Genomic DNA, 23422 nt, shown 5'->3' with positions numbered 1-23422 from the left:
GTTACGAAAGAAAAAAAATATTATGCTGTGTAAAGATCGTTAAAATTTGAGTAACTAATTAATTAAACTAGATTTAGAATTGACTTAATGATTTCAACGTTGTAAGTTACTAAATTGGTGGTATAACAGAAAGTTTCAACAACTGGTTTTATATTAAGCTAAATCGAAACTATTCAACCAAAATCTGAGGCTTAAAAAAAAGGCTTGATGACTGACTGTGTTGTATATACATATATCATATATGTATACTTTGATAGATTAAAACAGATACATTTAAGAAATTGAAAAGAAACAAACAGTCTCAAACTACGGGATTATTTTATGGCTTTATCTATTTTATATTAGTGTGCAGATATATTCCGAATATAACACCAACCTTAAACTTAGGAAAAATTGTGTTCAGGTTGCTCGAATTTAGAATGTGAAAGGTTCATTTCTAACTCGTTTGCATTATTACGTCATCTCTGAATTCACCTATTGCACCATGTGCACGAAATGACATTGTAGATCATGTTACATCAGGCAGACCAGATACAGTCTTCTTTAACGAGTGATTTTAGAACAAAAACAAGATAACTGATATATATATATACATATATATATACCAGAGGCGTAAGAGTTGGGCTGCACCAGGGAGCACATACCCCCCTCCGATAATTTTATAATCAATAAATAATACAATCAAACGCCTAAAAAAAACAAAAAAACAAACACATACAACAACGGGAATTCGATATAGCTCAAAATATTACGACTTTCCCAAACAGTGAGAAAATAAATCATATTTAATAGTTCAAGTATTTTATTCTATTTAAATTCATAATAATTTTGCATCTAGTTATAGGTTCTCTAACAAGACGAGGACCAAAATACAAGTGCTTGATTTCATAAAGTTTGTAAGTCTCATTTTTGAAAACGATTATTCTGTGATAAAAATATTTCGTCTTGAGATATTTAAAAAAAAATGGATGTTTTTAAGTTCTCCCAGGAAGACTGGGTCAAATTTCATTTTTTTTAGGTTAATTGTCATTCTGGATATAATTCGTGTAGGTTTTCGTGTCAGTTGGATAAGGTCAGAGTTCAAGGTTTTCGGCAGGTCAAGTATGATATAAAAGATACAGTAGTAACGGTAGTTATTTAGGGCATCTATTTTCCGCGACTTTAACAAAAATATGGGGTGAGGATTCTGAGCTGGGTACCTCTTTTTTAGCATCCATTAAATTTGCTTTTACTTTAGTTTACTGGCAAGAACACAAATAATATTAACTTGTTAAATTTAGTATTAACTAACATTACGAGATATTAACAAACCAAAGTATACACTTACACTCTAGTTTCTCTCTTTATTGTTCAGTAATAAAGCTTCAGAAAATGCTGCTAGTAGCGTGAGTTACCGTTACAGTTATAATGCACCCCCGTGGCTAGGAATACAGCAGGTGCTCAGTTCTATATTGCCACTCGAACCGTGAACACTCTTCTACAACTTATGAGTTTGAATACTAGGTGAATGAGTGGTTACAAAAGGAGTTAAATTCGCTATAGGTTAAGAGATTCCAAGATGTATTTGCATTATAAACATTTTAAGGTAAATTTAGTGGAATATCAATGATAAAATATGTTTCAGTTTGTTAAACAATTATCATCTTTATCATCTTTCATCATAGAAAACCAGACCTTTGAGACAAAATGTACTATTTCCACATATATCATACTTATTGAGTTAGCAGTTATATTCATCAGTACAGCTGGTTCTATACACGAGATAAAGTGTAAATGTTCGCCATGCACGTCTGTCCTCTGCTTTCCTCACACAATCACTGTAGCTAGGTTGCAACAACTGCGTGAGCTTTGTGACACATTTTCTGTGCAGTTGACCTCTTTCTTTAACCTTCCACCTTGCCCTTTATCACAAAGTTTTTGAATCATATTTGTTCTGATAATGTGTCCAAAATACTTGTTTGTTTGCTTTTTGAATTTCATGCAAAACTACTCGAGGGTTATCTGCGCTAGCCGTCCCTAATTTTGCAGTGCAAGACCAGAGGGATGGTAGCTAGTCATGACCATATACCGCCAACTTTTGGGCTACTCTCTTACCAACAAATAGCGGGATTGACCGCACATTATAACGTCCAAACGGCTGAAATGTCAAGCATGTTTGGAGCGACAGGGTTTCGAACCCGCGACCCTAAGATTACGAGTCGAACGCCTTAACCAACTTGGCCATGCCGGGCCCGTTCAGAATACTAACACTTTCTTTTCTGAACATATGCCTTTAGTGTATGCTTTGTTTTGGTCATTTTCAATAGTCACTTATTTGTTTTATACTCTATATATAATATTTTCAACATTATTCCAAGATACCAGATTTCTAATGCTTCTATTTTGTTCCAAACTTCTTTGGTTAGTGTCCAAGTCTATAGCATAGAGGAAAATGTGCAGAATGTAACATTTTATGAGTTTCATTTTTTGTCTCTAACCTGATATTTCCTTTGGTCAGTACATCTTTCATACGGATGAAATTTGCTCTTACAATTTCAATCTATCTCTTAATACCTGCCTCACATTTACCATCTTTAGTTATTAATACCTCCAAGTAGAAAAACTTGTCCACTTGTTCTAGAATGTGACCATTCGCTTTGATGCTGACTCTGTTTTTTTTCTTTACATCTCTCCTCACAACTATGATTTTTGTCATCTTTATATTATTGTTCAACCGAAACTTTTAAAGTCTGCTATTCACCAAGTTCATTATTCTATGTAATGTTTCACCTCACTCTGCCAGTAACAGTGTATTGTCAGTCTACCTCAGTGACACTATAGTGTCCTTTCCAATACTTATTATTGGGAACTCATATATCTCTGTAAATATCTTTCTGTGTAAGGATAGCATTTACATTAAGAGATAAAATTACGTCAAAAATAGCATTTCCAATTAGTTAGGTAAAAATAATTAAAGCCGAAAATCAACAACAACGTTAGGAACTGATATAGAAACTTTGTTTGAAAATATTTGAAAGTATGAATGAATAAGTGTATTTCAAAATTACAAAATGTAATGTTTTTTTCGGATATTTGTAAAAAAACAACTATATATGTATATGTATAAAATGTTCTCGAATAATAATGATGGACTATTTATCAATACGTGATGGTATATTGGCGTATTTCGTATGGACTATTTATCAATACGTGATGGTATATTCGTATGGATGCTCTTTCAATTTGATTAGTTTTCACAGAGATGGGATTATTGTGTTCAGTTGTATTGTGTGGTACTATACTTTCAATAAACAAATAGTTATTCGTAATTATGAAATATAATTTTTTTGGTCATTAAAGTTAGTAATTTGTTCATTGACAAAAATTATTTATTTGTTCTGGATATTCGTGTAAAGCTGTCCCTAATTTTGAACCGACAGTGTGAAAGAAAAGCAGTCAGTCAACACTATCCACCGTCAATTCTTTTGCCATCTAATCAACTACTATTGAAATTTGATCACCATTTTTATAACGTACCAATGGCCCCAGAGTGCGAGGCGCAGACCACGGATTCTAAATGTAGCAAGCCTACTACTAAGATGCTCCAGCTCGATAGAAAGGTGTGGTGCAAATGAAAAAAACATTATCTTGCAATTCAAGAAGTAGTTATTGTGAAGAGAACATTAAACCAATCATAGAGTGTTAAAAATCGTTTTAATGTAATTGAAAGGAATATTTAAAATGTTAGTACTTACGATGTTGTCCTTTCATGTGTCTGAGTAAGGTTTGAATTCCGTTACTAAATTGTATTATATGACTTATTAGAATTACAAAATGTTTATTGTCTTTTCTTTTTAAGTATAACAGGATGCAATAAACAGATAAAATCAAATATCTTTGAAATCATCTTTCTGTTTAAACTTTAAAACCCAACTTCGTGAATGAAACCGTAAGATGCAAAAGCGTTTACATATCTGTCATGAACGGACAGATAACAGATTATCTATAATCTACATATGAAGACTAAAACACTTACTGTGATGTGATGAAAGACACATTCAAACCCTTAGAAACAGTGAATTGATGTTATATAAAAATGCGTGATTTTGTTTGTATCTTACACGTGGTTTAGTAAGAATACGAAGCAACATAAAATGGTCATCTCCTATACTTAATGTATGTAAAACACTTGCTCTGAAAAAAAGTAACATAGGATGTTTATCCCAATACATAATGCTGTAAAATATAATATTAATCTATTAACGTAATGGATGTATTCACGTATTAAGTTTTGCAGTTTTCAATGTTTCTGCTTATCGTGTTAAAATTATATTCTAGCTTGTTTATTCGTGCCTGATGTGAGTTATCATGGAGGTTATGCTGTCATGTGACTGAATGCGGAACTAGTTTTACCATCAGCCATTTTGGACGCAAACATGGCGACTTTCCAACTGTAACGTCATATTGTGTACAGGAAAACGTTGATTCTAGCGCTTTGATTGGCGTTTTACGGCGCAAAACAGCTATACTATCCGCTTTCAGCGCTTTGATAAAGTATTTAGATGAACAGTCTAAACATTGGTACAAGATAAAACTCCAGCAGTTTGGAATGCACAACCATAACATTGACCTGACCCAGCAATGACCACAAGTCTAGCTACAGCTTCATAAGTCATGTTAATAAACAGAAACACAGTTATGGACATTACCCACATGGAATAACCGGATATTTACAGTTATACTGTTTTTTATTTTATTTGAATGCCTCATATTGAAGGCATACAAAGTTTTTATACCTTAAAATACTTTGTGACAGGTTGGGTGCACATTGTTATAGCATAGAAAACACACTACTCACCTAATTGAAGGTAAATAACTGATACAAAAACTGTTAACCTGGACCTACATGATTTCTAATGAATAACCTTTATATCCTTAGGAGTATTTCATGTGTACTGACAATAGATATCCTTCTGAATTAAAAGAGAATCGACTTGTTTGTGAGGTTGTTTGCTAACGTTTACTTGATCTATTAACAATAGGCCTAGAGTCTAGATTAAATTGCTTAACGACATAAATAAGAGTGGATTATAAGGTCGCTTTACATCTACATTTGCATTTCATAGCTCATACACTGGTAAAGTTCTTAATGAGTGATTATATCCCAATATTCACATTTTTCATGAAGCAAGCATCAGTACAGGCTGCTAAATATATTTTCTGAGATAATATAATATGCCTATGAGTGTGCAGATATATGTGTTAACATGACTTAATAGTGCAGCAAAAGTTATATTTTCTTATTTGTGAAATACTGACCCTGTTTACCAATAAAATGGACTAATGATGCTATTACCAGTTTGTTCACACATTAAAAAATATTAATGTTATATTCCAGCCCACATTCATCTTTGTGGGCTGCTATGGAATATTATTAGGTGGACTTGTCTCTATAAAAAAAAAAGTTCCTTGTTCAAGCCCGTAGCTTGAAGCTTTAGTGATCATGGTATTAATATTCGTGATATTTTCATTGTCTCAAAGAAAATACTTTTAACACAATACGAATATGTTTGTAGGTATGCCAGTTATAACTACTGTCCGACAGCTCTTTAACTGTTTTGATTGCAGTTCAATTAGAGGGTCAGGTTTTGATTTTGATTGTACATTGCACGTGTATAGTAAGATCAGGAAAGTGTTGCTCCCATGTAGCAGCTCCCCTAGTGACACAGCAGTATGTCTGCTGACTCACGCTGTTAGAAACCAGGTTTCGATATCCGTGATGAGCATAGCACAGATAGCACATTATGTAGCTTTGTGCTTAATTCAGAATAATTAATCACACCATGTAGCAGACATAATATTCTACATCAAGACAGAAATACAGTTTATCAGAGGTCAAATCTGTACTTTGTACAACCAACAGCAACATAACCATCTGGCGTTATTACACGATTCACTTATAAGGTTTGCCATTATTTCACTACTATGTTCTTGAAACACTTGAAGAGTAATTTTTCTACAAATAATGATAAAAGTTATAAGATGTACAGCCATCTTTGTCCCTTTGATCAGAAGGTGTATGCAATATGATTCTTTTTAACAACCATGTTTTTTCATTCCGTGTGTTATTTCAATAAGATAAATTGCTTTTGAGTTTGTTTTTAAGCAAAGGAGACTGACTGCAATACAATGCAAGTAAAAACGTTTCAGTGCAATGAAAGCATTCAGTACAATAAAGCACTTGGGTTCGCTAAATAGTCGCAAGAAATTTTCTGTTGGATTCCACTGTTCCTTGTTGTTTTACTGAATGCAAGAAAATTTCGCTACCATTGCCATTTCTATAAAATGTGTCAAAGGGGAGATATTCAGTTCAATTAAAATCACTTTTTTCGACGTGGTGCTATAAAATTATGTAATACTGTCATAAAAACAGAAAGTATATATATATATAAACTGCAGAACAACAAATATATTCTCAAACACGTCCCTCTTTTGAAACGTTTTTTTTGTTTTTCAAATATTTCTTTAAATCAGCCTACGGTGAAAGTCTTGTCTTTCTCTCGTGAAATTTTTACACAAAAATTAGAATTTTGTGTTCTTAATAAGTGTTTTTTTTTCAAATTCACCATTCAGCACATACAAAGACGGGCGGATCAATGTTGCTAATGATATGAAGTTTTAAGAATTGCAAAGCATGAATACTTTATCTGTAATATGCCCTTTACAAGAATAATTTTTATATATATATATTTTTTTTAAGATTAACCGTTCAAGAGATACTGAGCGGGGCAGACAGACATCGGATTATTACAGTACTGTGCAAAAGTGTTAAAACAAAGTCAAAAATTATATTTCAGGCTACTTTCAAAGAACAATGTAAGATATATCACAGGTGAAATATCAAAATATTATTAATCTTCATGTTTAGTACAACAAAACTCAATAGAAGTGCTTAAGTTCAGCAAACAGTAAATAAGTTGTGTGTCCTCGTTTTGCTTTGATAACTGCAGACAGTTTTTCTTGCATTGTTGCAACATATTTAATCAAAATGTTCTTCACAACCGTACTCCAAATGTCTCTAACACACTCCAACAAAGTTTCTTTGGAAGTAACCTTTGATTTGTTAAGTTTTTGGTCTTTCAAATCCCAGATCTGCTTAATCGGGTTGATAATGGGGCTTTGTTGGGGCTATTGGATAAGTTGAATGACTCCAGTAGCTTTTTTTTTTAACTGAGTAATTTCTGCATCGGTGGGATGAATGTTTGGTGTCAGTATCTTTTTGGTAACGGAATCCTTTACCACTAATACGCAAACCACTGGGTATACTCTGACGTATCAGTATCTGATGGTACTTGCACTAGTCCATTATTCCATCTACTTTGCAAATGTCTCAGCAGAAAAACACCTCAAACTACCACACTGTCTCCTCATGCTTCATGGTTGGTGCTGTGTATTAAGGTAAGTATCTTTCACCTTACCGACGTACAACCAACGCTTCGAACCAAATATTTCAACCTTGGACTCATTCGTCTATACACCCTTTTGTAATAATTAACAGTCCACTTTTTGTACTTTTTGGCAAAGTTCTGTCTCTTGGCAGTATTTAGAGATTGAAGTCAAGGTTTTGTTTGTCGTGTGTTTTTTTAACTGCTACCCGACCAAGTATTCCATTCTTATTGAGTTTTCTTGATACTGTAGACCTGGACACTTTTCTCTCATTTGGTACATGGTCGTTTATCTCTTGCTTGAAATCAGTGGCAGTCTTCCTTCTGTTCCAAAGGCTGCATGAACGAAGATACTTAACATCAGTATCAGTTAAGCGTTCTGCTTTATATTTTCTTAATTTCGAATTCATCTGCTTCGGTCTCGCGGTGTACTTGACAGTTTTTGGGGAGTATTTGAAATCTGCAGAAATTTGTGGGAGAGTAGATCCATATTTATGTGAAACTCTTATGCGAATTTTCTACTCAACAGGCACTTTTATACGCTTTTGGGTCATGAGATGATAACAAAATTTAATATATAGTATTAAACATTGTTTTTATTAAGGCTTATTTGTGGAGTGATGTTGAATTGATTTATTTTAGTATATACTGTTAAAATATGCTAGTTTCTTGTTAGCTTATTACTATATAGTAAAGACATTGGTACCACGACATTATTTTAGATCCCAACTTTGATCAGCATGTTTATTCAAGAGAAACCCTAATGACTTAGTACAAATATATGGGAATTGTAAAGTATTCTTACTGTGATTTATTCAATTGTCAACATCGATCAGTGAGGCATTATCATAGTGTTGAAATTTACATTATATAATGGTGTAGAAGAATTAGCCTTGTAAAAGGAAAGAATCACAAAATATTGCCCTAACACTTTTGCACAATACTGTATTTATAAAGATAAGAACGTTTAAAGTGTAATTATAATCACGCTTTGCCAACTTGTATGAAAACGTTTACGTCATAACAGTTGCTGTTGTATCAAATTACTTATACAAATAATGTTCTGATAACTGATGTGTTTATTGTATCTTAACCGGCCTGAAATTTTTTGGATTGAGTTGAAACGTTTCTTTGGCAACGAATATGACGAATGTGGGTGGAATACTATTATTATACAATGTTATAATTCTTAAAAATTCCTCAGGGACTAGATGAAGAACGTAGTGTTTAAAAATATAATAGGCTTGTTGTTTATAAATCACAAGACTATATAAGGGGCTGTCTATGCACAGCCCAGATCGTTTACTAAAACCCAAAGTTTAGCCTTGTAAGCTGTAGGACTTACCACTGAGCCACCGAGAAGTGATGGAATATAGTAGTAATAATGCTAATATCTTATGATAAATTTAAAAATATTATTAGTTCGTACTTTTAGTTCATACTTTATTATAAATTAAAAATAATATTAGTTCATAATTTTAGTTCATATTTTATTATAAATTAAAAATAATATTAGTTCATACTTCTTTCAGTTTATACTTTATCATAAAATAAAAATAATATTAGTTCATACTTCTTTTGGTTCATACCTTATCATAAAATAAAAATAATATTAGTTCATACTTCTTTTGGTTCATACCTTATCATAAAATAAAAATAATATTAGTTCATACTTCTTTTGGTTCATACCTTATCATAAAATAAAAATAATATTAGTTCATACTTCTTTTGGTTCATACCTTATCATAAAATAAAAATAATATTAGTTCATACTTCTTTTGGTTCACACCTTATCATAAAATAAATATAATATTAGTTCATACTTCTTTTGGTTCATACTTTATCATAAAATAAAAACAATATTAATTCATAATTTTAGTTTATACTTTATCATAAAATAAAAATAATATTAATTCATACTTTTAGTTTATACTTTATCATAAAATAAAAACAATATTATTTCATACTTTTAGTTTATACTTTATCATAAAATAAAAATAATATTAGTTCATACTTTTAGTTCATATTTTATCGTTATCATAAAATAAAAATAATATTAGTTCATACTTTTAGTTCATATTTTATCGTAAAATAAAAATAATATTAGTTCATACTTTATCATAAAATGAACGCTAATGTCAGAGGTTCTATTCCCTTTGGTGGGCTTAGCAGATAGCCCGATGTGGCTTTGTTATAAGAAAACACACACACACACACCGATAAAATACAACTAGATAAATTGAGAAAGATAAAAATTTGAACCTTTTATTTTTTAGTACGTCATCGAATCTCCACCTAAACTATTGTAAACTGTTAATGCTAACTTATAAGTTATTCAACGTATTATTAAAATATTGTCTGAACTTACGCCTAACCTGTCTTTTTCAGATTTTAAATGTGTGTCTTGTTGTCATTTATCTATCGTTAGCTGTTTATTAGTAGATATTTTTCCTTTTGAGGATAAACAAAATGAACTGAAGCATTGATGACATGACGCTGGCTTTCTATTAGATTTATTCTACAGACAGATTATTACATTACTATTATTGACGCTATTTATTTGATTTAATTTGCCCGGAACATCAACAACATTTTGTGTGCGATACGAACTGTTTTAATGTTGCCAGAGCGAGCCATTTGGAGACTTCTACTGATGACGTAATTTACAGGCGCAGAGCCTGGGGACACTTACTGATAATAAAGTTATCAAGTCCAATGGTCTGAAGACACCTACTGATAATAAAGTTATCAGATCCAGTGGTCTGGAGACATTTGTTGACAAGGTAGTTGCCAGATCCAGTAGTCTGGAGACACTTACTGATAAGGTATTTGGCAGGTCCAGTGATCTGGGGAAACCTATTGTGACAGAGTTTCGAGGTCTGGGGACACTTACTGATAACATTGTCTTATTTAGGCTACAAACTTTGAAAATTAGTAACTGACATACGTAAACAGTTTTAAGGAGCACAAACAAAATTATTTATTCGTTTGGTTGGTTTGAATTTCGTGCAAAGCTACACGAGGGCTATCTGTGCTAGCTATCCCTAGTTTAGCAGTAAAAGACTAGAGGGAAAAGCTACACGAAGACTATCTGTGCTAGCCGTTCCTAATTTAGCAGTGAAAGACTAGAAGGACAAAGCTACACGAGGGCTATCTGTGCTAGTCTTTCCTAGTTTAGCAGTGAAAGACTAAAGGGAAGGCAGCTAGCTATCACCACCCACCGTCAATTCCTAAGCTACTCTTTTAGCAAAAAAGGGATTAATCGTATCATTATAACGCCCACACTGCTGAAATGGTGAGCATTTTTATTAGGATGGGGAGTCAAGACGCCACCCTCAAATTGATAGTCAGGATCCCTAACCATTTGGCCATGCCGGGCCTTTTGAGTTGGATTAATAAAACAAATAACTTCCTATATATATATAACTTACAAACTTTTAATGTAAATAAAGTTAGATGTCGATTTTGGTAAAACATTTATCTGTAAAGAAACTAATGAAATATTCCTCTCCAAGCAGTATCCAACATTCTGGCTAATCTTTAACTTTATCACAGGGTGTAGATGTGAAAATGATGACTCCGTGTTGTTAGTCGACTCATTTTGAAAGCTAAATCTGTTCTATTGTTCTAAGCTCGTATCTAGATTAGTTTTAATTCTGTGTTTTTGTTGAAGTAATTTTACATTGCTGTATTGTATAGGGACATCTAATAAGTTCCTACCAAGTTTATTATCAATTCGTTTTGTTCGGTCTCTTCATATGCTTGTAAACATGCTACATAGATATTGAAAAGAACTGGATTTTAGTACAAGGAAGACTTATTTGGAACAACATCTTATTTCTGTATTATTCATTAATTATTACTAAGTGAACATTATAAATAATTTATTGAAATATTTTGATTTACTTTAGTTGCGAATAATAATTTTTGTCCCTCAAGCTTCACTATTCTTATGATATTCTAATCATAGGGGAAATACAGCTCGTATAGCAATTAGGTATATTATTTTAAAACGATTTTGTAACTTCAACATTTCCTTACAGTCTGGTTATTTTTATATGACGACTTTCTATTTTTACAATAGAAATGTAACGTTGTTCCAACGCAAAAGGCTTCATCATAAAACTGTCGTGTTCCAAGAACATCTCTTTTCCCTGCATCTTGTAGTGTACTAGCTAATGTATTAGGACCACGGTTCCTCCAGAACCTTTTAGTTGTTTGAATCTATAGAAATCCATATGTATTGCATCCAGTAACTTGACTGGTATATCTTCATATGGAATAGCATGAATACTCTTTTGATTTTCTAGCGATCGAACCAACACATAAATGCTGTCGCATTTTCAAACGTAGATCTTTCTCGATTTTTCTGCAGTACGTAAATGGCTTTCACCACTTATATTTGTGTTTATGGAATCTCTCACAAAAGGTCACAAGGTAACGGTAGGACTTATAGTAGAACTCTTTCTGAATAGTTCTGGAATCCCAAATTAATTTATACTTTGATTTTTATTGTCATTAAGTTCAAGGGTTATCCCGTTCTTGGAAATTCTAAATCCCTCCATCTTCCCACTTTGTTACGATCTGAGTGTATGAATGATTTTGTCGGAAAGGGCTGTTATATATCCTTTCAAAGAAAAGTGACAACTTTTGGTGGTGTCACACAACTTACGAAACGCCAAATAATTTCAAAATGTAGTTATGATATACATTCCGCCCCGCTATGACTTTGTATTGTCTATGGCTCTCATACGACGCGCTGACTTGGTTATTAAAAAGAAAGTCATTTTGATATAATATAGTCAACCCATTTATATTAAAGGCAGCGTAAATAAACAGTTATAAATCCAAGACAATAATATTCCTTATGTTCCACCTGTTGGGATAGAGAAAGTTTCAATGGATATACTGTTTTAGTTTACAGATATATAGGCAGTTAAGCAAGGATATATTTACAGATTCATACTTAAGAAACAGGGAAGTCGGAGCAATTTCCTCATGCTACTTAAAGGATAATGCCACGTAGCTATTATTTTCGTTATCAGTTATGAGTTTGATTCGTAATATGTGTTTTCATCAAAGATATACTCATGCTTTATTTTTACATTTTGTAATCCAATCTTTAATTTTTAATGGAAAAATAATTGGGTAGATTTTTGATTTCAGATTTAAATGAAATTGTATTACCCTTTAAGGCTTACTGGTTCATTATATAAACGATTTATAGTGTAATGAGATACTACACAATTCTGCATATTTTGATCTTTTAATGATAGGTTAAAGGCGCCTTGCGGTTCGAAGTAATATAAGGATATCGTTGTATTTTCAAACTGATTTATACTTCCTAAATCTTGGAGGCTCTAACTAAGAAAGGAAATGATAACATTCAGAACCGAATTTGGACCCTTTGAGGCTTGCATACAATGCTACGATGCTGGAGGTATCCCTCCTAGGGTGAATCAACAAATGAGACTTCTTCTTTGGAGCAATGTTTTACAGTAAGATCGAACTTCTGTCATAAATTCGATGTAAAAAATTCAGCTTTAGAGATTAAAAAGCATACGTGAGGGCTAGTTCATTGAAACCTAATACAAAGAAACTGCCCACATTTATATACAATACTTAACTCTAAATTTACAGATATTGACCCCATCGGCTTTCGAACCATTTGTTTTTCTATGCCATTTATGCATCTACAATTGCTTGGAGGCTTATGACTTTGTGGGTCACAAAGTGCCTATTATATAACAAATGAATCCAACAAAATAACACAAAAACAAAGACATCATTAGTATCTAAATCAATCGTACTTACTACTAGTGGTGTATTGTTTCATATGTAGCATGGGGAACATTTACTCTTTGTTTGGCCAGTATTTTACACCGAATGTTGTAACAACCATAAACATAATCTTAGTCAGTGTGATGCAGAATCTGGACCCACCGATAATTTGAAAGGAAAATAGCGAACACTGGTTTTTTTTTCGTTTACATAAGCATACTGATCTGAACAAAGCCACGTTATCAATGATAACTTTTGAGCTTATTTTTTCCTTTTACTTTCAGCTACTCATAGAAGGCAGGGCTGTATCTCTTCTATGGAATGCGAAAAGAGCGATCGTAATACGTTTTGTTCAAGAAAAAAGGGAAATATTTGTGAATGTAAGCCGGGATATATTTTTAACACGTTAAATAAGTCGTGCAAAGGTGAGTTGGAACATTTACACTGAGGACTGTCAACTCTATTTTTATTCAGGCCCGGCATAGCCAGGTGTGTTAAGGCGTTGGATTCGTCATGTCAGAGTCTCGGTTTCGAATCCCGGTGCGCCAAACATGCTCTCCCTTTCAGCCGTGGGGGCGTTATAATGTGACAGTTAATCCCACTATTCGTGGGTGAAAGAGTAGCCCAAAAGTGGGCAGTGGTTGGTAATGACTACCTGCCTTTCCTCTAGTCTTACACTGCTAAATTAGAGACGGCTAACGCCAATAACCCTCGTGTAGCTTTGCGCAAAATTGAAAAAAACAAACTATTTTTATTCAGTATTTTATCCTTTCTTCGTGGAATAGTAACTTTTATTTTACTGATGTTTTACCCTTTTATCATAAAATGCCTGCTGTTATTTTACTGATTTTTTTACCCTTTTAATCATAAAATGCCTGCTGTTTTTATTGATTTTTATCATATTTATCGTAAAATGCCTGCTATTGTTTTACTGATGTTTTACCCTTTTTATCGTAAAATGCCTGCTATTATTTTACTGATTTTTACCCTTTTTATCGTGAAATGCCTGCTGCTATTTTACTTATACTTTTACCCTTTTTATCGTAAAATGCCTACTGCTATTTTACTGGTACTTTTACCCTTTTTATCGTAAAATGCCTACTGCTATTTTACTGGTACTTTTACCCTTTTTATCGTAAAATGCCTGCTGCTATTTTACTGGTACTTTTACTATTTTAATCGTAAGATACCTGCTATTATTTTACTGGTACTTTTACCCTTTTTATCGTAAAATGCCTGCTGCTATTTTACTGATACTTTTATCTTTTTTTCTCAGATACGAAGTATTATAAAATTGGTAATTTTATGCTTTTTCTTTAAAATACTAACTGTTGTTTTACTCAGCGTTATAAACAATTTCATTTATCCACTAATAACTAAACCTGCATATAATCAATAAACAGGGTTAGTATTTTTCTTAGGAGAACAAGTTGTAAATATAATAAAGCAGAAAAAAAAAAGATCATGACATGAGTGTAGTTGACTGAAGTGATAACCATTATTTTATTTATTTTGTGCGGTTCAGAACTTCGTTGTCAGATTTTGACTACGTCATATTTGGTTCTGAAAGTGAAGAACTATTTTTCCTTAAGTCATTGATTGATTTAAAAAATACTAAATTCTGTGATACAGTTTGATAATGAACTACTACTAGTTCTAACTGTATAAGGTCTTCTTCCTTCTGAGGAAGTTCCATTCCCAGTGTAACTGGAATCACAATAATCGAAACAGTTAGGCTTAATTCCAACATGTCTGCTTATCATCCATCTATAAAATTTAGTCCAAGTTTTCGTTTTGTTTTTAAATATCAACAAACTCTTTATTATATTAATTTCAATAGAAATCCTAGGTTATCCACACCACTGGTTCCAAACTTGAGGATAACAGGAGACCTGCTAATTCCGATCTCAATATTTCACTGTTTCCTATAATGTTAACGTTTAAAGTTGTTTAAAATTACATTGGAAAGCAATATAAATCATAAACTATATTTCAAAAAACAATTTCTTATTTAACCGTCAAACGAACTGGCTAAAATTTCTTTGTGGGCCGACGGTTGGAATCATCACTTGTGAAGATTTGCAGCTGAAACCTATTTATGTGTGTGTTTTCTTATACAGCCAAATCGAACTCCTCGTTTTAGCCTTGTAAATTCGTAGACATACCGCTGTACTAGCAGTGGGGCTCCCCGCTAGTACAGCGGTAAGTCTACGGATTTACAACGCTAAAATCAGCGGTTCGATTCCCCTCGGTGGGCTCAGCAGATAGCCCGATGTGGCTTTGTTATAAGAAAAACACACAAGCGGTGGGAAGCCCATTGCATATAAACTCAGAAACATTCACAGATTTATCACGAATCAGTTACTAAAACTTTTCTACAAAATGAATTTTTATAAACCGTAATTAATGTATACAATCAAGATGGAAAAATTAATCTAGGTAAAGTGAAACGTACGTATCAAAAACTGTACATACAACAAACCTGGTGCGGCACAGTGGTATGTCTGCGAACTTATAATTCTAAAAACTGGATTTCGATATCCGTGAGAGTCAGTGTAGCTTTGTGCGTAACATCAAACAAACAAAAAATTTGGAATAAGTGTTTGCTAAGGAGTATAAAAGAGATATACAAGAGATATAGATATACAAGATATATAGATATACAAGATATACAAGAGATATAGATATACAAGATATATAGATATACAAGAGATATAGATATATAAGATATATAGATATACAAGAGATATAGATATACAAGAGATATAGATATACGAGAGATATAGATATACAAGAGATATAGATATACAAGAGATATAGGGACAAAATTCAAGTGATACTAAAATGTGTATATGACGAAGACAATTGAAACTAATTGTTAGTTTCGGAGTCATAGTTTAGAAATTAAGTTATAAATGCAACAGCTGAACAGTCACTTTTAAATCAACCTGTATAACATCTTAAAAACTTTTTACTAGCCTAAAGCACATTGATCAAATACGTTTGTTTGTTTTTGAATTTCGCGCAAAGCTACACAAAGGCTATTTGTGCTAGCCGTCCTTAATTTAGCAGTGTAAGACTAGAGGGAAGGCAGCTATTAATCACCACCCACCGCCATATCTTGGGCTACTCTTTTACCAACGAATAGTGGCATTGACCGTCATATTATGACGTCCCCACGGCTGAAATAGCGAACAAGTTTGGTGTGACGGGGACTCGGACCCGCGACCCTTGGATTACGAGTCGAGTGCCTTAATCACCTGGTCATGCCGACCCAGGTCAAATACAACAAGCTAAATAAGTATTATTTAACATTTCTTTACTTGATATAAAAACTTTGATGTGAATATTTTTTATGACATTCCTTCCATATACTTTTACTAAATTAAAACACGTTTTCACTTAAAAGTAAAAAGATTTGAAAATAATGCCTTCTTTTCTTTTGGACATGGAAAAAGTGAGATGACTATTAATCAACGTAGTTACATTTAATAGAACAATAGTAAAATATATAAAAGCGAACGTAAACAATACATAAGTTTATTAAGAACAATAACAGAACACATGAGAAACGTAGAATATTAAAAGTAAACTTAACACGACAGGGAAAGAATATAACGTAATAAATCTGTAAATCCGATATTCAATCATTTCTTATATCAATAATTATGTGGAGTGCTTTCGATTTTTATCATCTTGATCGTGCATTTCCTTTGTTTTTCAGGTGAGGACAATGTCCAGTCGTATATTATTATGGTCATAATTCTTATTATTATAGCCTTTGGACTGACCATGTGGATAATATTCTTGTTTTGCAGAATTAAACGGTACGTCGACTTCTTCTCTAACTCGTACCTTTAATTTATAGTCACAAATGAATCCAAGCATCAAATGTTGCCAAACTCGAATAAAATATCTAGAAATCAAAATCAAAATAAAACAAACAAGTACTGAACATTAAAATGTGAATGTTTGAGGTTCGATCTTCGATAAAACATTTAAAAGTTTCCTTAAAGTTTACTCCCGCCCCTAGAAATAAAGAACTGACTTCTGTTACAGCTGAAGTAAAAGAGTTATACAAGGTCAGGTTTCCCTCATTATCTGTAATCTCTACACCATATATTTCACGCTTTTTCTCGTGTTATTGTGAGATATTTATGTACATGACTATTTTTGGATAATATTAATTTCTTTTATACTGAAAGAAATGCATAACTATTCTTCGGAAGCAACTTATAATTCTTAAAATTCACTTTTCTCACCCTATAAACATATAAATACCATTTGTCTTTTATCACGGGAACATAGAGTTGAGTGAGTCATGTTAAAATAATTAAAATACGTTGGTCTCAAACCACATGGCAATTGCGGCCGATATAAAGTTTCTGTGGAATGACATGTATCTGAAATACATATCGACATTGGTGTTTGTAGATAGTGTAATGTTACCTAAAATTGATCGCTTGGGGAAGGACAGTTAAAAGTTCTTTCCGATGCAAATGTTCATAAATTTAGATCATAAAGGTGTGTTTAAATATAAGATTTATATTTTCTAATGGAGACGTCCCCTTAACGGTATTGGAAAACAAAACCATATGGAACAATTTGGGGCACAAGCATCATCCAGATAAAGACCTGCAACAAATCATACCTAAGTCATGGTAAATACGACGTAGTTTGTAACAGGTAAGAATACATGAACACAAGGATCTGTTGCAAAAGAAGTCCACGTGCCCTAGGCAACAGTAGACAACATAATGAAAGAGAATCACTATTTGAAAAAGCTGGTTGCATGTACATAATTAATTCGGTTGCAAACCCCATGCAACGGATATTTGTGCTATTCAAAATGAATTCATATCGATAAAATTGCCATGGATTTCGGTGCAATTGGACTTTTGAAACGGGCACTGACAACTCTCGTCCTCACACCCTAGATACATTGTTGAAAGATGTCCGTAAAACAGGCGTGTTCTGAACTTGACAGCCTTAAAATGGAGCAAAAACTATGCTTCAAGGTTACTGTCAAGATGCATGGTCGTAAAAAGGAGCACGAGCGGATGTGACACAAGCTGAAAAAATGAGGCTAAAAAATCTCTTCAGCATGATATATTCAATAATGAATAATATATGGTCGTATAAATATGGATTATTTTTAGCCTGTCATTAAATTTTTGCTTTATTTATAATTAGATAAGTAACATCGTGCTTGTATTAAGGTAATTTTACAACACGACACATGCGTATCCAAACAGTTCGTAAAAAGAATCAACAATTTAAGGATTGTAAGAAAATTATAGGAACGTCTATTGAATACTACTGAAAGTCTAGAACATTCATGTTTGGTTTTAGTTTCTATCAACTATCCGAGAAACAAAAAGTTATGAAATTTTGCCACATATTTTTCAAAGGATTAAATTAACTAATATTATTACTTAGTTTTTCCAAATGAATATTTTATAACACATATACTAAAGTATGAAAAGTAACTGTATCTTATGTATAGGAAAAAGAGAAACACCTGGTCCTCAGAGTTGGGTTGCTGTGGTAAGACAGTCCTTGAACATATGGATCAGTCTCGTTCACACGAACCAGTAAGTATATATTATGTAAAATAGTCCAGTTCATAAGAACCAGTAAATATAGATCAGGTAAATTATTTCACTTTGCAGAACCCTTAAGTCAGTTTTATATAAAACAGTCTCATTCAAATTAGCAATAAAGTTTTTTATCTATTTGGTGTTAAAATTATATATCTCATGAAAACTAGTAAAACTGGTTTATTTGAAACTATTTAGCCCATGTCCATTTTAATCAGTTCCTCGTTTTATGAGTAAACCATATAATTTTACATGTAACAATGATAAGTAGTAGGTTCTTTATACACGTTCTGGTTTACTTTTACAAGACTATTGGTTTACGTTAAGACTAAATGGATTTGGTGACTGAAGTACAGTCCAAGTAACTTGCGCCATTTTCGTCACATTTTTGAAGATCGCAATGAGGTTTTGAGGGATGTGTCAACACCCTGTCGGTGTGTTTTTTGTGTGTGTTTTTGTAAGCTGATGATGTTTTGACAACTCTGAATGAGAGTGAAACGTGTTGAGGCATCGTCGCTGAGTCTTTTGGGTTTTATTTAACTTACACGATTATAATATTTCATTATATTCTATACGCTTTAAAAAAAACAATAACTTTACAAAGACAAAGCTTGAAATTTGTTAGACAGATTAAAATTTGTTCGAAATTTAAAGTTTTCTCGTGCAGAATTGTTTGTACTCTTTACTAATATGAATTTTCTTATTTCTCATAGAATGAAGAACCTCCTCCATCCTACGAAGAAGCTGTTTCGCTCGATCTTCCCAGCAACATCGCGGAAAACAACTTAAGCCTCAACCAAAGAAACTATGAACAATACTACTGCCCTACTGCGCCACCTGATGAAGATAACGTTTTGCAGGAAATAAATTCCTACGTTAAATAACTTTCAATACTAAAAGGCCTCGAATAATTTTTATGGTGGAGAATCACATGTAAGTAAAGGATAACAAAAGAACATATAAATATTTTGATTCCACATAGCCCACAAGCAACTAAAATTATATATTTGGCTTCCTATGGCATAAAGGATACAAACGTATCGCAATCTCCATCCTACAGCACAAAGACAGAAAAACCGCCAAGTCTTGCTTATCGCTAAAAGCAGAGATGATGGAAGTGAGAGAGAAACGTTAATGAATGATGTAAATACTGTTACAAACTTCAATTTGAACAGCATTACAGTTGAGGAAACGAAGAGGTTACAAACTGTACAATACCACGATTTTAAGTAAAGATACAGACGAAAGGGGTGCAGAATCCGGACCTAAAACATAGACTTTATGTGGTTTTTTGTACAAAAGTGAAGCATTTTAAATGTAACGTTATTCGTGACTACCAACGGCGTCTAGCTTCTGCAGACTTTGTTATAAAACAATAATAAAAAATTTATTTGACGCTTTGATTTGAGGTACGAGAAACCAACTCTTAATGTTAATAATAGCGTTACATCCCAGTCTTATGCATAATACACTTAAGACTAAAGTTATTACACTTTTTATTTTATTTCACGCGTGTTTATATAAATATTTTAAATAAAACTGAAACTGGGAATCTAGTGTATTTATTAATAATTTTCATTTGCAGTCACCTTAAAAGTTTGTGTAAGCAGAAAAATGTTTATTTTCTAGTTGTTTAAATCCACCTTCGGTCGATGTTTAATAAAGGTTGAACCTCTGAAAAATGTAATCTCTAAAACAAAAGGTGGTTTTTAGTAACTATTTTATAAAATAATGAGATTCTCAAGGCTTAAAACCTAGAGTGTAGGAATTATTTTTATTTGACTACGGTTTTGAATGTTGCTTAATAAACGCTTTTCTCCTATTAGCAGCAAATGATACAATTTTAAAATATCCAGTTATAAATATTTCTTTTGCTGATGATATATATTCTTTATACTACGACTATTCCATAATTATATCTATTTTTATACGTTTTTACATTCTATCACACTAGCATATACATTTTAATAGTACATATAGTCATTTGTGAGTATGTGCATGTATATATATATATAAAACTGTATCTTTTATATCATTGGTTGTTTATCACAGCTGTTCTTTTGAATTACTCAGTATAAAAAATTAACGTTCGTGTAAAGCAGTAAATGCACATACAAATCTAGTGGAAAATTAAACTTTATATATATATATGTGACTCTATGTTGTTTTCGATTTTGTTCAGGATGATCGTGAAGTGTTTGCATTCCTTCATCTTGCATGCCGGATTGTTCTTACGGTTGTTAAGATAAGACAGTTTTTCCCCCTATTCTTAGAGCACGTTTATGTGTATATACATTATAATGAAGTATTTTCTGTCGTTTTAATAAAAGTGCCATAGTTTAACTTTATGAGAGAGGTCGTTTTTTAATTTGTAAATACGCGGTCCCTTAGGACATAATTACTTAAAGACATGTTACTATTCTCTAAAGTTCTCCGAATTCTTCCTACTTCATCCTTTTGACCAATTAGACAAATATTTATCTTTTAACAAAATGGTGGAATAATTATGACAGTGTTTTACGTTCGCATGTGAACGGTAAGAGATCCTAGAACTCTCTCAGCCATAACATAAAAACTTCTAATACTTGACCTCTGACATGTAACTATCTGATCAAGGTGCGAAGAAAGGGTTGATGACAACTGTTTCCTTTTCATCACTAGTTGCAGTTATTTGGTACAGCTTATATGCCACGGTTGTCAAACCAATCTTGGAGTTATTTGATATCAAAGGTCAAAGCTTGCATAAAGTAAGAAAATTACACACAGCAAATTTGATAGAAAACAAAACTATTTACATAAATCTGACACTGTTTTAGGTTAAAATAGTTTGAGAGGGTGCTAGAGGTAAAAATGCATATCGTAGACAGATGGTTGCCCTAAGAACAACTTCAAAGTACGGACATAAGTCACAAATATAACTATCAAACTGATTCAGCAATCATTATACATCCACAGCACGTGCTCAGTTCAAACCAGTTTCAAAATAAAAGCAAAATATTTTCAACTATCCGAAACACTAAAATGGTATCTGAAGCCGATGATTAACTAGTGAACTATATAGTTTAATTCTATACATTGTTTTAGCGTCTTCTTAAACGTTTGCTAACAAGGTTTATTTTACGAGCTGTCTCAACCAAACAGTTTCAGCACTTATTACAGAAACACTCTTTTAAAATTAGTCGAAGGTTCAATAATTTATTTCCAAAAGGGCAGGTAGCTGAAATAACGGCTTTAATGGTTTTTCTTTCTTTTTTAGTTTACATACAAACAGATTTAATTATTATTTAAATGTAATATTTATATGTACAATTCTAGAAGGTTTTAACATAATTTCTTTACGTATAGGTGTCAACAGCTGAAGTGTGTAATTAACAATTGACAGTGGATGGGACCACAACTCAATAGAAATAAATTAAACGTAAAATAAAACTACTTAGAGTAGGTAAAGACTTTTTCATTTAAAAGAAAGTTTCATCCTCTTTGAAATATACAATTTAACACTCATATGTTATTACCCTGTGTTTAAAGTAGTAACCATCTTAACTGTAGCTCCAAGTGCTATAGTTAGTTCTTACGGTGTTTCAAAATATAAATAACATAACTTGTGTTACACGAATTAGCACTTGTTAATTAAGATAACAACAAAACATTTATTGTTTGTGGTTTATTTTGTGTAACTTTATTTTATACCCAAGTTCTCATATTGGTCCAGATGAAAATGAGTCACGCACTGAAGCAAGTGCTCATAAGTAGATCGTTCGTGTGCATTTATGTTGTAAAATTAAAATACTTTACCTGAACTGTCGTCTGCATCACAATCACGAACTAATCACGTAATCATTAACAATAATATTTGATTAGGGTTTTAGCTCTAAACAAATAACATATTATATACATATTAAGGAGAGGCAATATGTATATATATACGTATTAAGGGAGAGGCAATATGTATATATATATATATATATATATATACATACGCCTTTTTTCAAAAATATTGGAAATCAGTCTCTCTTAGCTCACAAGTACCGCTATACTGCACAGTTATAAGATTTTGTTTATTATTGTAGATATTTTAATAGCTAGAAAAAGTGCACCACTTTTTCTAAAGGCAGTAATTAGTTTCATGTTTATTTCATTATTGCACTTATTATTTTAAACGTTCCATTTACCAAAGTTTTTCTAATGAAAAAGGTCGGCATCTCAAGTCTTTTGTAATCACGTCAGTCAACTATTAATTTTGCTCTTTACTTGTTAAAGGGGACGTTTAAAATAATGAGTGCAATAATGAAATAAACATGAAACTAATTACTGCCTTTGGAAAAAGTGGTGCACTTTTTCTAGCTATTAAAATATGTACAATAATAAACAAAATCTTATAACTGTGCAGTATAGTGGTACTTGTGAGCTAAGAGAGACTGATTTCCAATATTTTTGAAAAAAGGCGTATGTATATATATATATACATATTACCTCTCCCTTAATATATATATATATATATATTGCCTCTCCCTTATATTATATATATATATATTGCCTCTCCCTTATATATATATATATATATATATATATATATATATTGCCTCTCCCTTAATATATATATATATACATATATAT

The 23422-nt window shown here is 32.3% G+C and overlaps 1 protein-coding gene across 2 annotated transcripts in view; it reads left to right on the top strand.

Annotated features, from left to right (window-relative positions):
- The window catches only part of LOC143249784 (uncharacterized), a 36633-nt gene extending 15480 nt beyond the window's left edge, over positions 1 to 21153 (top strand). The window contains exons 3-6 of one of the 2 annotated variants that reach the window (XM_076500203.1): positions 13490 to 13630; positions 16930 to 17032; positions 18712 to 18799; positions 19519 to 21153. In XM_076500203.1, the coding sequence (XP_076356318.1) occupies positions 13490 to 13630; positions 16930 to 17032; positions 18712 to 18799; positions 19519 to 19689 (503 nt within the window). In that variant the 3' untranslated portion in view covers positions 19690 to 21153. The remainder of the gene's footprint in view (positions 1 to 13489; positions 13631 to 16929; positions 17033 to 18711; positions 18800 to 19518) is intronic. The other variant, XM_076500204.1, reaches the window with a different exon arrangement.
- The last annotated feature ends 2269 nt before the right edge of the window (positions 21154 to 23422 follow it).

This window comes from Tachypleus tridentatus, chromosome 4 (assembly GCF_004210375.1).
Source record: "Tachypleus tridentatus isolate NWPU-2018 chromosome 4, ASM421037v1, whole genome shotgun sequence".
NCBI lineage: Eukaryota > Metazoa > Arthropoda > Merostomata > Xiphosura > Limulidae > Tachypleus > Tachypleus tridentatus.
Note: the sequence above shows the minus strand (reverse complement) of the source record. Positions and strands in the feature narration are given on the sequence as shown.